Below are 16,664 nucleotides of genomic sequence, written 5' to 3' on the forward strand. Positions count from 1 at the left end.
ATCATATTGTTCGGCTCATCATAGAGACTAACAATCAACTACTAACATCTATCAAGGAAGAGATATTGAATTCCTATTTATGTTCATTTTTTCATGGCAAACTCTGGTACCTACATTACCCACGATGCAACAAGACTTTGTTATGCTATTAGTAGCTAATGTAGCATCTATTCCGCTCTATACTATCACCCAAATCTGGAATATTGTCATTCTAAGAACATATGTTAATTTGATGGACAGATGTGTCAGTCTTCTAATTAACTGATGGCCAGAACACAAATACAGTAATCCTTGTTTCCCAAAGTTAAACCACTCGGAAGCACCTACAGCTATGAAACAAATATCCAGCTCAATCTTCAAGGTACGGCCAACACGCACTCAGCCCTATCACCCAAATGGGGACTTTAAATGGGGTTTGAAAAAAAAAAACCTTAATCTTCTCAACAAGAAAGAACAAAAAACAGACATAAAATTGCATAACTGACATACCAGGCCTAAAAGTGTAGGTCACACGTCCCTTAACATCCTCTCAGCTTGCATACACACATACACATGCACACACCAAAATTTTGCCTGAAAAACTCACACACTCTCACAGCGACCTTGAGGGTGTTAGCAGTGCTGACGTTTATTGGACACTGCTTCAATTGCTCAGACTGCTGCAAGGTCACATGGCTTCACTTCAAAGTAAAGAATTTCTTCCTGGGCGACACTGAGAGCTCTGGTGTTTATCCTAACAGTCCGACCCGCTGTCTCTGTTTCTGTCAGTCTGTGGTGCTAGATGCTGCCTTGCCTGCCTGTCTGATTAGTTGCGTCAGTTTGTTTTGCACGTTTTTGTACAATATCTTTACGTCTTGGTCTCGGTCACTCTCTTCTACCTCTTTTAGTTCTTTTTTTTTGTTTAACATTGGTAATAATAAATCACTGTAGGCTTTCACTGTAGAGAAACATTAAATGTGGGTTGCCATGCATATTCTGTTGTCAGCCCACTCTTCACTCAAATGCCATTTGCAGAAAATTGGTTACTGCTCCATTTCTCACTATTTTAAACACATTATGTGTAAAATACAGCCAGCGGAAATATGGCTGAGAAACACGTAGTTGATCTTTGTGGTTTGGACTTTTTTCCACTTGTCTCTTTTAACTTATTCGGTTCATCTTCACGCGACAAGTCAGGTCAGGATGAAGTGATATGTTCTTTTTCCTGGCTATGGATCAACTAGTTTATAAAACACCTCCAAAGGGAGATGAGAAGCAGAACCAAAGGACATGTGGACTACAGTTACAGAACTGAAGTCAATGTGTACAGCATACTGTATCATAAAAAGCATTTTTACTCTAGTGTGAAGCATATAGTGAAAGCATCTGTTGACATGCTGCGACATGAATGATAATCAAGTTATTTTTTTGAGGGCAACCTTCCAAAGAAACACTCTCTAAATCCTTTATGTGAGATCTACATTTATTAGTCTGATTGTCTTGGTACCAAGCTGTGTCTTCACTGCAGAGTAATTCATGTGTATGATAAGCTGTGAGGTTTTCCCCCCGGGGTTATGTTTTGTTTTGATGTCCTCCACTGCAGCCAGATGAATGGCTACATGGAGAGCCAAAGGGGGAGGAGGGGACATTTGGACATGTTAAAGGACACCTGTGGGGCTTTCGGGGGGCCCCCTGCTTGATGGACAGGGTTCCGCTTCAGGTGGCAGTAATTTCTCCAAGCCCAGGGGAGGGGGCAGAGAGGTCGGATTTTGTGTGTGTGTTTGTGGACTCTGAGCATGCAGTGTGTCTGCTCTATGACCAGTTGGAAACCGTCTCAGTGTACATGAGTGAAAGGGGAGGGGGGATGTAAGTATGCATGTGTTTTTATATGCAGACAGCCTTTACATATGTGTGTGCACACAGTGCTATCTCTCAAACAGTAATTGCTTCTTATACCACCGGGATTACAGATCGTGACAAAGTCTCACCCACAACCACTGATTATGTAAATATGATAACCATCTGAAGACATGATTGTGTGTGCATGTGGGTGTCCTGCCTAATATACTTTTATCTCTTATCATGTGGAAATCTGCTGTTAGAGAAATGTGACCTTATTGAAGGCTGAGATAGAGCTACTCTATGTGTGTGTGTGTGTGTGTGTGTGTGTGTGTGTGTGTGTGTGTGTGTGTGTGTGTGTGTGTGTGTGTGTGTGTGTGTGTGTGTGTGTGTGTGTGTGTGTGTGTGTGTGTGTGCTTGTGTGTGTGTGTGTGTGTGTGTGTGTGTGTGTGTGTGTGTGTGTGTGTGTGTGTGTGTGTGAAGCTTTGCTTTACTAGTTCGGGGCCTCTATGCACCTGATACTGCTGGTCCAATGTACCTGTGAACTCCAGGTATTTTATTCAGGAGCTTGTTATTAAATGTCACAGGCCGATCATCTAGAATAACCAATAATGTTCCAAGGGCTACCTCAGCCCTAACACACACAGATACACACACACACACACACACACACACACACACACACACACACACATAGCTGTAGCTGGTGTATGGAAATGTTCTACCGTGTGACGTAACACACAGGGTTTGTTGTAATTCGCCCGCTTTACGGCTGTGACATGCATATTCATGATTTGCACGTGAAGGAGGAAACAATGGTGTTTGAGGTTAACGGTATGTCAGTTCAATGTACCGAACTCTCCTTATTCAACTATGCCAAGGTAAATACAGTTTTCCATTCTATTAGAAAGTTATCATACATTATTATTTTTGACTGTAAGAAAAAACTATAGAATGAGGTACCCTAACCCTAACTCACCTGTTGTTCACTGTGAATCTTTACAATAAAACCTGCTATAACCTTCATATGGGTTTAAGCTAAATCTTTATATGATGCTGTGGTCAATCTTATAGTGCTGTAAAGTTGTGTTTGAATGCCAACAGTCTTGCAGCACAGACTGACACACTCACAAACACACGTCAAGGGTCTTTTTGTGTTCTTCAGGGAGTAATCACAAGATTGAGTTACATTGAGTGACTTGCTTTTCTACTTCGAACTTAGACACACACACACACACACACACACACACACACACACACACACACACACACACGCACACACACACAAAATATGGAACTGTCACTTTCTTTATGGATTCGCAAGAAGACAGTTTGAGGGGAAATTATAGGTGGCTGCGTCTGTAAAGTGTATTTGTTCATTATAAACATATTTTCTGTGCTACAAACAGGCAATGCATAAGATGCTTAGGTCCAGTTTCTGAAAGAATATATTAATGCTTTGTTAGCTTCTTCATATACCAATAAAATACAGTTAAGACATTATCGCTGCTCTGACTATTATGTTGGAGTGCTCAACGCTCAATATTAATTGACTTCATGTGGAGACAATAATAACATTTGATTAAATATATATTTAGAAACAGACTGACAACTGTAACGCTCAAATTAATGCATACATTTGTGTACATGCCCACTCGCACAGCCAATCAAATTAGAGTGCATGTTGCACTGTTTTGCACAGCCATGCGCTTCCAGTCAAGCACAACTTTAATTTGGGTTTGATTAACACATGTTCTATTTGTGTACTTCTGTGTTTATTGCTTTACTTTCATACCTGCACAGATTAACATTCTCAATGTAATTTCCAATATAACAATGGCCTTTTAAAGCATGTTGTGCTCTTCAAAAGCTGTAAAGCAGAGACAGTGTTTTTCCTAAGAGCATAATGTCAAGAGCTCACTCTCTGCCATCTGTTAAACACACGTGTGATTGATGTTCACATCAGAGGATTTATTCTTGAGTCATTTGTTTCCCAGTAGGATTCCTTGCTCCCAGTTGGTGTAGCTTTCATCCTTTTTCATGGCATTAACAATCAATTTTGAGTTTGTCCCAATGTAACAAATTAGTATAAGTTCTATTTATGCACCTACAGCTGAAAGCTATTATCATAAGGAAGATCCATTTTCAGCAAATGTGCTCACACACACACACACACACACACACACACACACACACACACACACACACACACACACACACACACACACAAAGTGCATATAGGCATGTTTCTACGTGTCAGAGCCGTTAGCTTTGAGTGCAAAGGTCATCTTGAGGGGTCAGAGTGTCAGTTTTGCGTTTCAGCTATAGAAGAGATCCTCTGTTGCACGCTGAATGGACACACATCGTGTCTTCCGAGAATGAGAGAAAAAGGGAGAGAGAGAGAGAGAGAGAGACATGGGGGGATTCAGCAAAGAAGGAGAAACAAAAAAAAAAAGTTGGTATGGGTGGTTGAAAGGTTTTGGAAGGGGCGATAGAGGAAATGAGCACTCATGTTTACCGATAGATGGATGATAAAGATCTTAATGACATGTTAGGGTTACTGTGTGTGTGTGTGTGTGTGTGTGTGTGTGTGTGTGTGTGTGTGTGTGTCTGTGTGTGTGTGTGTGTGTGTGTGTGTGTGTGTGTGTGTGTGTGTGTGTGTGTGTGTGTGTGTGTGTGTTTTAGTATTAAGTTCACATGCAATCATTTTCATACATGTATGTATGAGTGTGAATACTGGGGTGGTGATAGTGTTGGAGTACGCATGAATGAATGCATGTTTTGTGTGTTAGGTATGTCTGTTTCACTCAGTACATAAAGGATCCATGGTGGTCATACGAGAACCTGCAGTGAACTTAAGGAGCCTCGAATAGTAGATACCTTATATTTGGGAGCTGGACCGAGGCCACTGACCCTAACACTGACCCCACACCTGCCCTGAGTGTGTGAAAGTGTATTTGTAGGGGTTGGAAAGAGTAGGGACACACAAATGAGAGCGGGTTGGATTTGTGTGTCTGCTTTTGCCTTTCTTTGCTGTAGTATAATGCCTCATGCCTTGGTAAGTTTGTGCTTGTTATTGTGTCACTGTGTTTTCCTTATTGTCATTGGAAGTTACTTTTCAAACGAATTACTTACTTACTCCAGTACCTATATAAAATAGACAAACCTTCACTATTTTTCTTTCCTTTGATCACACACTCACTGAACAGTGAGTTGATGGATAATGTAAATCACCCACACATCTTCCGTGAAATATACATCATTTAAAAGAGAAATACTCTTCTTGAAACCGCACTGTGAAGCAAGACTGCGCCAGATTAAAGTTTTCTAACTTGGCCACAAGGGACAACATGACAAGGAACTTGGCTTGGGTCTATGGGCGTTGACGCATCTATTAGCTGACAAATAGCATAAACCGTACACACACTGCACTGCTACGTTCCCTACTCAATGTTAGAGACCATGCTCTTTCTCAGTCTCTAACGATAACACTGTGATTTAATTCATCTAGGAGACTAATATAAGAATGTTGATCTATGTAGTTTTTACGTGTGAGTGTGTCTGCACTAGCAATCACTGTCATCAAATGCGTGACCAGTCTCTCTGTTCTTGTTCCGTATTTAGGTCTCAGGGTTCAGGGGTCATAGGGGTCGTGAGGAGGTATGAATGACTGCCTGTTATCAGATGGCAAACAAAATAATGTGTGTTTTTGTGTGTGCATGTTTTTAAGAGAAAAAAACAGGAAACAACAATTAAGTGAATGACAGAAGGAAAGACACGGATAGTGATGGATTAAAAACAAACACCAACAAGTGAATGCTTATTTATTAATGCGGGATTATAATTGTAGAGATAAATGTCAACTTCCTGGTTCAAACTTATGCTGTGTAATCACTAATCTGTCAGGCTTTCTTAGTATTTTAAATCCTTAGTCTCTCTTTTCCTTTTATTTCTATATCTTTATCCGTTCTCTCTTTATAACATCTTTTTTACTCCCTCTCTTCTTCTAACCCCTTTCCCCTCCTCGTACTGTCTGTTTTTCTCCCTCATTTTATGCCTCCCCCTTTTTTTCCCTGCTAATTGCCAACTCGTTGTAGCATCCCGGGAGCAGGGAACTCATTAATTGGTGAAGAGTAGACAGGTGGCGCCACTATGTTGTGATGCTTGTTGTTAGTTGTGTGTATCAGTGCATTGTGTTCATGTTGGGTTGTCTGTGCGCGTTTGTTTTCAAGAGTTTTGCCTTGTTAGTGTGTGCATTTATGTTTTTTCTGCGTGTGTGTGTGTGATTCCTATATGCATGTGACTGTGTGTGCGTGTGTCCGTGATTAAATGTGAGTGTGGTGCCTCTGCTTGTTAGCGGCGCGGAGCCCCTTCTCACTGTAATCTCTTTGTTTATGCAGTGCGAAAAGGGCCTGGCGGGGGCATGAACTCCCCACGCTCTTATCCCACTGCGCCACTCACCCCTAGTAGACCCTCATGCCCCCCCGCCACCTTTCCGACACCCCGCTTTGCTCCCATCACCTCCCCCATCCGACTCCATTCCTGCACAACTCTCTCCTCCCTCCCTGTGTCCCGTTCTCCCTCCTTCCTGTCCGCCTTTGTTAACATCAGAAACGTAAGCCGCACATTCTGCAAGAGGTCAGCAAGATGCAGCAAACTATACTGTAGGTGTAGGAAACAATTTCTTAATTTTAGCAACATTTTTTATGTTAGCAACACTGTAATAATATACTTAATTTACATTAAAGAAGTCATATTGGTAGAACCCGGCAGACAAGCCAACAATTTGAAGAGATGTATTGACCATCCAACAGACACTAGCTTAGCCTCCATGACTGCACACATCTCTAAAGAAGTTGCAGGTGTGTGATTCTTGAGAGTAGGTGTACCTGTTGCTAACGTTGGCAAGCCAGATAAGAGTATAAAACGTGTTTAAATGCGATTTTTAAGTTACTAGTTATTGCATTGTTCTTCTTTTGATTGGTGTTAACAGATACCTTCAACCTTATGCTGTTGCGCAAAGCTAGCTTGTTCCAGGCCAGTCCGTCCACCGAGCAAAACGATGTAAGCCAACGTCTAACTCTCAAATAACACATGGAATGTTAGTAGATTACATTAAGGAAATATTATACAAAAGTTATCATTACTGTATTTACTAAGTAATGTGTTGTTGTCCTACAAGGGTTATCAATAAAAGTTCATTCTCCCATCATTAAAGTTTTCAGTAGTCACAGTTTTGCTTCATGGAAAAAGATCACTGTGGGCAGAAATTATATTTAAATCCAATACATCTGAATGGGTCATGTTCATTTTATGGCACTAAACTTAATAAAGAATGTGGTGAATGAATCAAACTAAATTAAACAACACCATAAAAGACAATTAAATATTGGTTTGAAATGGAAGTTTATTAACATAATTTAGGGTTTAAAAACTGTTCTCTGTTGAGTATTCTATATTAAGGTTTATTATATTAACATTTATAACTTCAAACAGCTCATCTCACCTCTCTTACCGTTACTCTTCTCTTTACTTCTTTTAACATACTTCTCTCCCTCCATTCTTGCCCTTCTCTCACACAATTCTCCTTTGAAGTCTCCAGTGCATTCAAACCCTGGCAGTATGTATCTAACTGTTTGGTAAAGTCTATGAGAAAGAAGATTTACAAAGCACTAGTGTTTGCTTAACAGATGGTATTATCGCTCGGTCAAATGGTGGCCTTTTGGCAGGTCTGGAGGGGCTAGTGTGGTGGGCAACGATGTGTGAATAAGTAAGTGTCTGAGGTTTGTGTGTCTGAGTTGGTGTACATCTCTTTGTATCCATGTGTGTCCATGTGTTCATGCAGGTGTTGGGGTTACCGGCAGATTGTAGGTCAACCCCCTGCCCCCGGTGTCACCTTGCTCTGTTTAGCCCTAAACAGCCACCAAAACAGAGCCTATTCTCTTCTCTTCTCTTCTCTTCTCTTCTCTTCTCTTCTCTTCTCTTCTCTTCTCTTCTCTTCTCTTCTCTTCTCTTCTCTTCTCTTCTCTTCTCTTCTCTTCTCTTCTCCTCTCCTCTCCTCTCCTCTCCTCTCCTCTCCTCTTCTCTTCTCCTTAGTCACTCGCTTGTTTTCTTTTTATTCCTCTCTCTTTTTCCTTCCAAACAGTGATTTTATTTATTACATTATTTAATTAATTACATCTTCAAATGTAATTTTTGACAATCAATCTGTATATATTTGCAGATCATTTGAGGTAGCTTCTCTTTCAGAAGTAAGGTGTTTTGTTTTAAAAGCCATTTACATTTAAAGTGATGATTTAGTTAAATCTCCAAAACAGACAACACTGCAGGCATGCGTAGGAACTATAAATTAACTGAAAGAGGCATTGTGTTTGGAAGTGTGTGTGTGTGTGTGTGTGTATGTGTGTGTGTGTGTGTGTGTGTGTGTGTGTGTGTGTGTGTGTGTGTGTGTGTGTGTGTGTGTGTGTGTGTGTGTGTGTGTGTGTGTGTGTGTGTGTGTGTGTGTTTGTGTGTGTGTGTGTGTGAGACAGAGAAAGAGAGGGGAGCGTGAACAGTGAATAGGTCCAGCAGTAGAGGCGGACATGTTTTATAGGGCTTCGCTATTCTTGGCTGAAGGAACAGTTGTCATTGGCCATGGGAACACGTGTTGCTCTTTTATTAGCATACGCTCACACTTTAGGTGGTCCTCCCAACCTATTCAATGAAAAACTGATTTAGTTTTGAATGGTTAATTAGAACTCCCAGAACCCAATGCTTGTAAATCATTTTCTCATGCCTTCACAAAATTGAAGAAAAAAAAACATTGGTACAAACCTTAACACACAACTATTACTCCTTTTGATTGCTATTGTATAGCTGCAAGTTGACCACATACAAAGGCTCCCGTATCGTCGTAGTGACAGTTCAACATAAAAACAACTCTGGAGTCTTGCAATTTTTTCGCCCCATGACAGGCATGTGCCTCCTCCTCCTCCTCCTCCTCCTCCTCCTCCTCCTCCTCCTCCTCCTCCTCGGCTGATTGAACTCCCGTTGAACTTTTTGATGCTGCATTTTAAGCTTCCTCTTTTAGTGCCTCCCTTTTTTGGCACAATCCCTATAATGTTTGATACTTGCTTTAGACTATGCATTTTAGTTTCAAGCACAGATAGAGTTTAAGAAGAAGACACTGGCATAGATTAGCCAGCAGCTTGTCATCTCCTGCTGTGAGGCGTTAGTAGTAATGTATGTCATCATGATTTGGAGCACTGCAACTAAAGCAGACCAACCTGGACCCATGCACAAACCTTATATCTTCAATAATCAGTGCATTTAATTGTATGCCTGGACGAAGCACTTAGATACTCTGTTTACTTAAATGATGATAATGATCTAACCATCTGTGTTGAAAACAAAAAAATGTTGGTGGGTGGATGCAGATCGTGATCCACAGTTTTTTGGTAAGCTGTTGCAGATTTATGAATCAGAAAAGTAGGCAGAACAAATATCCCACAGAGCAGGTGGGACATGTTGCTCTTTCTCGGCTCCCACTCGGGACTGTAGCTGCCACACGACTCTTCTGTCTTCTGCGTACTTTGTTACCTAAATGGGACATTTTTAACATTCCACCCTTTTGGTCATTCATTCCCTTCTTTATTGCATCCTCTGCTCATCACAGGGGGCTGAATTGATTTTGTTTCTACCGTGACTGATGTGGGGGTAGTCTCTTTTGAAATATACACATTTACCGTGTATTATTTCCCATCATTCAGCCACAAATCCCTTGAGCTAGCTGCCTTTAATTTGATAAACTGCACCTCATAATTCATTTATGTCTTTTCATATCATGGAAATAAAATGTAGCCTTAATTTGTGGTTTATTTTAATGTCTCTTTGCCTCAAAGCAAAGATACTGGATACCAATCTTATTGAAATCCTATAGCAAACATTGAATTTGCCAGATGGCTTGAGGGAAAACTCAGTCATTAATTTCAGATATACACAAAAGCAGCTTAGAAATAATTGACTCATTTATGATATCATGATTACATAGGTGGATTTCTGATATCCATTCTCAGTTTTTGTAGTACCTCGCCTTAACCACACCTATCCCTGTCAATGATTTTATGGGGGTTGTAAAATGATACAGTGAGTGGTTTAACAATGACAAAAACAAGCTGTAAAAGCCATTCCCAGTCTATCATTAGGCCTTCATTAAGTTTAAATGGCTTGACACTTACCCGCGTGTGTGAGTGTGAGTATGTGTGTGTGGTCTTTGTGTAGTCACAGTAACTTCAAATGGAAAGCTCATGTTTCATTTTAAATACATTTTTTCTGTAACTTATCCCCAAGAAATGTACATATAGCCGTTTTTATAGAGATTATATGTGTTTATATGTTATTGCATATGAATGCATGTGTGTAAAGTAAAAGGGAAAGAGTAGAAAGTTGTCATTTTATAAGCATATATGCTCTCGAGTTTAAGTAAATGTCTTCAGTTAATGAGTGAGATAGAGGACAGTGAGTTTTTAAAATTATTTTAAACAGGTACAACACAACAGGTGTTATCCGCACTGAATGACATTTTTAATTACACTGATTTGATGTTTGTCATGAATAATTTATTTGATCTGAAACTGTGTTTTCTGCACATCTTGGCTATGAAATTATTTTATAATGCATCAAATGTTAACTTAGTTCTTAAGATCTAATACTTAAGATAAGTTGACAGGATCAAGGGAGTTTTCTTTTTATAATTTAAGGGTTAGGTTTAGGGTTTATTTTTCCTTCTTTCATGAGTAAAGGATATTCCGTTGACTCCTGTTTTCTCTGTTGAGTCTCATCCTGAATTGTCTTTGAGGACGGATTGTCTATCAGTGATGTGGAGCGATTTTCTCCAAAGTTGAAAGGTCAATCAAGAACAAATCAGTGTTGAGGTCTGAGGTGGACCTGACAGACTTCTTCTTTATTGCCGCCTTATCATCCTCATTCCTCTATCTACGTGTTGTCTCTAATCAAAACAATTTCTTAATGAATCCCTTGGTTATAATTGAGCCGTGGCGGATGTGTTTGTAACACGAGTAAATGAAGGTTTTAATGGCAAACAGCCTTTATGCTAAAGTTGTTTTGCAACCAGCGCTAAAATGTTTTATTACTGTTTATAGGCCACACTTTTATGTCGTTCTTCTTCATGCTCTTTTGCTTCTCTACTCCAACCTCACACATTCCTCAGACCAGTTTCCATGCACTCCCTACTGTATGTGACTATGCCAATTAATCTTCAACACCAACTCCTATGAAACTTCCAAAGTTTGCAAATTTTGCAGGATGAATCCAATTCTGTAATCTATTTGACGAAATGTCGTCTAGGTTTTTTGGCTGCTTCTTGACCAAAACAATACCAAGAAGATGAGAAGATGAGAGTACAAATGAACTATAATGGGAAAAGGAACTATGCTCTCTCACACAACTCGCCCACATCCACAGCCCCACTCATACACATGTTCGCTCTCTCCTTCATTGTGTCTCTCTCTAAACACCATTCAGGCAGAAAGGATTGCTATGTAAATGCTCCAGTGAATAGGAGTGAATGGACAGCCTTAAAGCAGATTATGTTAAACTGCTTGTTAGTTTAAAGACATGCCGTAGTGAATGGTTGGGGATTAGCAGATGTGCTGCTGTGCCACGGAGGTGTTTCCCTAAAATGTACTTAATCCCCCGTCTGTTAGTGAGTTCACACATCAAATAAAGGGATAAATGCTTCTGAAAGTAAACCAGGAAAAGTGAGGTGGCCTTTAAATCCTCTGCGGCAGATGGAAATCACATAGAGGAGATGATGTATTTGAAAAATAAATAAGTCTGTAGAGTAAACCACGAGTATGGCTACTGTATATCTTTATATGCTTTGGTAATGCTGAGTCCATGTAACCACAAAGCTGTATGGCTTTCCAAATAAATGCCTAAAATAGCTTATACTTTAGGAGGTAGAAGCAGTTTCATTGGTAAGCAGAACAAGTCTTTGGAATTTCACATTGTATTTAAGCACCACTATCACTGTAAAAACCAGGTATCTCCAAAGTGTCAACTTAAAAGAAGACCATAATGATTAAGCATTGCACTTTTATACAATTGTCGGACTCACATAAGACAGATATAAATTAAAAGTGTCCAAATCAATGCAGCAGAAGCAGATACAATTTTACCTTGTCAAAACACGAGGCCAACTTTACCCATGCTGCATCTCAAACACTAAACCTCAATTTGTTCATAGATTTGGATGTGTTATGCTACTGAGAGCATTTTATAACCAGCTGCCAAACTCAGCATAGCCACCAAGATAACTCACTTTTTTCAATCTGGACAATTGAAAATGTAAAGATATGCAAATACAAAGATCTGACTTTGTTAGGCTCAAAGTCATGCAACCAATAGTACAGCCACTGCTTTGGCTTCCTATCGTGGCATTTACAAAATGAAATGTCTTTACTCTCTGGGCTTAACAGTTGTGGAGTCTTACCTTGATGTACTGTAGAAATAGCTCATCAAAAGCATAGACAGCTTGAAGAGTGTGACGCTCCTTACACTCTCCTCAGAATCCATAAGAAAGATTGATTATTGAGATAGGAACAAAAATGCAAAACCCTTTCAGAATGTAAACACCACTCACCAACATATTGTGTTTTACATTGTTACAACCACAGCAACATTTTGCATCCTGAAGGCTTTTGTTGTGTTGACACTGAAAGCTGCTGATGTGAAGTTGTTGTGTTATGACAGGCTGTCAAATATGATGTGAGAGTGAACTAGAGATTATATTGACCCCCAGCACTTCAGAAACACATCATCTAAATGTGTGAAAGGAAGCTTGAATACCGTTAGCATATGAAAAACAGAAGAAGTCAGAAAAAGAGTTCTAGCTGCGTTATATTCCAAAATAACAACATTATTTTTGACTTAAACAAAAGATGTGTTGCATTGTTATGTTTCCGGCCTCCTTTTATTTCTGATCCCTACTGTTGATCACTCTGTGCTTTTCTTCCCATACACATTTTCCCTCCTGAAGCCTTCGGTCCAAAGGTCACCATCCTCAACTTACTATCTCAGCCCATCAGACATCTTTTTTTCAAGCTGCCTCATACAACCATTATCCATCCTTGATCTTCCCTTTTGTTTTTCCTGTCAGCAACATTTCTCTGCTTTTCTTTCTCTTTCAGTTTTACTGCTCATCCTTCGCTTGTGACAGTCTTAGCCATCCATCATAGGCCCAGCATGAGGGTGACACTATGTAAGAATTGTGTGTGTGTGTGTGTGTGTGTGTGTGTGTGTGTGTGTGTGTGTGTGTGTGTGTGTGTGTGTGTGTGTGTGTGTGTGTGTGTGTGTGTGTGTGTGTGTGTGTGCCTTTAGCACCAGCTGACAATCCCTTAAAGTAAGTGTTTTTAAAGGGGTCATTCCTCAATGTGCATATGATATCCTCCCCCAATCAGTACAGACATTCATTACTCACACACACACACACACACACACACACACACACACACACACACACACACACACACACACACACACACACACACACACACACACACACACACACACACACACACACACACGCACACACACACACACACACACACACACACACACACACACACAAACTGCCTCACAGCTAGTGGGGATTGGGGGCAAATGCTGTCACAGTCTTTGAAAGGCTTCCTGTGGTTAGACATGCTTGAAATGACATTCTGTTTGACTGGAGGAGGGGAGTGGGGAAAGGAGAGAAAGGCAGAGGTGGATGGGGAGGGCAGCTAAGTTTGTTAGTTACACAAAAACATTAACATATGCAGCTTAATGGATGAAAAGCTGTGTGATTGTTGTGTTCATTAACTTTTCTATAATTCAGAGCGACATACAGTATACAGTATATAAGGCCTCCTAAAGAGAGAATTGTGCAGTCCAGTCTATCCTTACACAGGATTCAGGTTATTCTTGTTACGAGAAGGCAGTACAATAATTAATGATTACTTATTTGGCTGGAGGATATACAAAACTTAAAATGTATTGATTATTTTTGAATTTGTTGTTAACAAACAATCGAATAAACAATCATACATCATTTATTTCTAATCTATGTGCTATGTCTATTACTTTCTTTGTAACTGAAACATATACATCATGTATATATTGCTTTGAAAATGGCATCTGGATATATTTTCCACATGAAACAGAAGTGACAGGAATGTAAGTTAGTGTGGTAAGGTTGGTGTGGGAAAGGGGCTTCAGAGAGGAGGGGATGAGGGGAGACAGGCGAAGAATAGGGCAGGACTGTTTATTTATGAAGTGATTTTTCCTCTCATCGAGGAGCGAGGTAGATAGGCCGCCTATTGTTTGCCACTAATGAACAACATGAACGAGTGTGAGAAAGAAAAGAAGCGCAAAGAACAGTGGTGGCTACAAACAACACATATTAACATGAAAACAAAAACAGTTTTGCCCTGTCCATTTAACCTTAAAACTTACAAATCAGCACATTGTGTTGGCGGAAAAACGTTGCTTATTTAGTGCTGTTTTAGGTCTGTAAGGTGTTCTGCTAAAAGGGTTCCCATCATATGAATACACACTGAGTTTGGTCTCCAGTAAATGCCTTACAGGCAACAGGATAGCTCTGAAAAGGAAATGGTCTATTAGAGTGTCTAAACCCATTTATTTATTAGTATGAGAGCTCCAGGCAAAGGTGATGTAATCTCTAACAGCTCCTTTAAAGTGTCTCTTTCAGCTACTTGATTTTTTAATAGCACACAACTGCGTGGAGAGACTTTGAGTCTGAAATTTCCCTTGAATCCATATGACTAAATATCAAATTATGTTTTTTTATTCTGTCAAAACACCCTTATCTCATGTCCTAAAAAGAATCTTAGGCAAGGATTATCAAAGCAAATGCTTTCAACTTGTTACTCTGAACAGACCTTTGGTTCATTTTGTCATAAAAAATATATTTGTATAGGCTTGCTGAGGTCTGCTCTCAGACTAACACATACAGACATATTAAGAACACTAGAAATTTAGCGTTTACATATGAAAAACAATTTAAATGTACTGTTTACCACACCATAGCTAGGCATGCACAGACTTTTACAGTTCACTGGTAGCTACTTTTTAATCATATGCTGAACATATTACGATCAAATATCTACGGTTAGGCTATGCATATACACATCAGGACTCACTGTCACTATGTGAAGAAAGGTGCTTTTAAGATACTTTTTGGGATCTTTGATTAGATTTCTTCATTTTGTTTGTGGTTTTTGTTTCTTTTTCTTTCCCCTTGTTCAAAGAGTTCATGCAGAAACTAAAAGTGGAAACAGTTCTCTGTAAGCTGTTAAATGCACTGAATCCCCAAAATCCTGCTGCTTGTTTTCAATATCCTCCTCGCCCTCCAACTCTTTTTCAAACTAAACCCCATCTTGCTCCTGTCTGCTCCCTGCCCCCGTTTTCTTTCCATCCATATCCTCCCTGACTGTGTGTGTGTGTGTGTGTGTGTGTGTGTGTGTGTGTGTGTGTGTGTGTGTGTGTGTGTGTGTGTGTGGGGGGGGTCAGCCGCCCCTACTAGGCAAGTGAAGTAAACTCCCCTTTTGCCTCTCTCTCTCTCTCTCTCTCTCTCTCTCTCTCTCTCTCTCTCTCTCTCTGTCTCTCTCTCTTAGCTGGGCTGCTTCTGTCAGAAGGGTTGGAGGACAATCAACTGCAACTGCTACCGCCACCGCTGGTGTGTTTTGTGGTGTGGACTTTCTCACGTTGCGGTGGACACACACACACACACACACACACACACACACACACACACACATACAGACAGGAGCTCGCTCACCCAATACTCCCCCTCCCACCTCTCTCTCTCTCTCTCTGGCACATACGCACTCCGAGGGAGAGGCAGTGTGTGAGTGGCGGAACCTGCCTTGTGGACTGTATTGAAGAGGAGAAAAGAGCAGCGCAGTGGCAGACTCTACCATGCCAGTGCAGGGAGAAAGGCTGAAGCGCTGTCTCTCTCTCTGTTTCTGGAGCCCGAGTCCTCTGCTGTTGCTTGGACTGTTCTCTCTTCACGCACAAGCACACGGTGAGTAACTCAAAGCCTCTCTGTACTCCTCAACATTGTGTCTGTTTTTACTTAGCTTTGCTCTGAAGTTGCTCTGATGCAACTCCTCAAAAATGTGTAAGATTTCCTTTTAACATCTATGCTTTCTTATTTAGTGAGTTCTTCGTCTACTTACAGAAAACAGTCTAGTTGTTTCTCTCACTTGTAGAATCGTACTTATATTTTGTGGAAACATGTGTGGTACTTCAAAAAGGTGCAGTTTAAAACTTCGCTCTGTAGTGTCTGGAAGTGTATGATGACGGTCAGTTCAAGGAATCGGCTCCAAAATGTAGCAACTGATGTGGAGATGATCCTGAATATTAGACATGTATGTGATTGTTTTACATCAGGGAAACATTTTTGTTAAGTCTTACATCTCTGCATCAGGATTTTTTCAAGATCATCTGCTCAAAAAAGTCACAGCTGTGAGATACAATCTTTTTGATTTCATTTTCCAATTGTCAAATTACAGGGTTCGGTGTTTATGCTTTTGATAATAGTACATTTGAGACTAGTAGCAATTTCAAAAACACTATTATTTCATAAGCAGACTCTCATGTTCTGATTTGTATATCATATTAAAATTACTCGTCAAAAAGGTTTTCTACTCATCATAGAAAACGAAATTGAGTTAAATTGTAAGTTGGAGTTTGGCAAGTTATTAATTATCTTATCAGCTTCAATTTCAAACGTACAGAAGTTTTATATATTGTTGTAACAATAAGATTCATATCTTTATGTGTAC

General features: G+C 40.1%; 1 protein-coding gene across 1 annotated transcript in view; it reads left to right on the forward strand.

Annotated features, from left to right (window-relative positions):
- Positions 1–15,667: 15,667 nt before the first annotated feature.
- Positions 15,668–16,664, forward strand: part of bmpr1ba (bone morphogenetic protein receptor, type IBa) — a 29,071-nt gene continuing 28,074 nt past the window's right edge. Inside the window, exon 1 of the mRNA XM_063898335.1 lies at positions 15,668–15,901. Within this exon, the coding sequence (XP_063754405.1) occupies positions 15,796–15,901 (106 nt within the window). The 5' untranslated portion in view covers positions 15,668–15,795. The remainder of the gene's footprint in view (positions 15,902–16,664) is intronic.

This window comes from Eleginops maclovinus, chromosome 12 (assembly GCF_036324505.1).
Source record: "Eleginops maclovinus isolate JMC-PN-2008 ecotype Puerto Natales chromosome 12, JC_Emac_rtc_rv5, whole genome shotgun sequence".
In the NCBI taxonomy this organism is placed as follows: domain Eukaryota; kingdom Metazoa; phylum Chordata; class Actinopteri; order Perciformes; family Eleginopidae; genus Eleginops; species Eleginops maclovinus.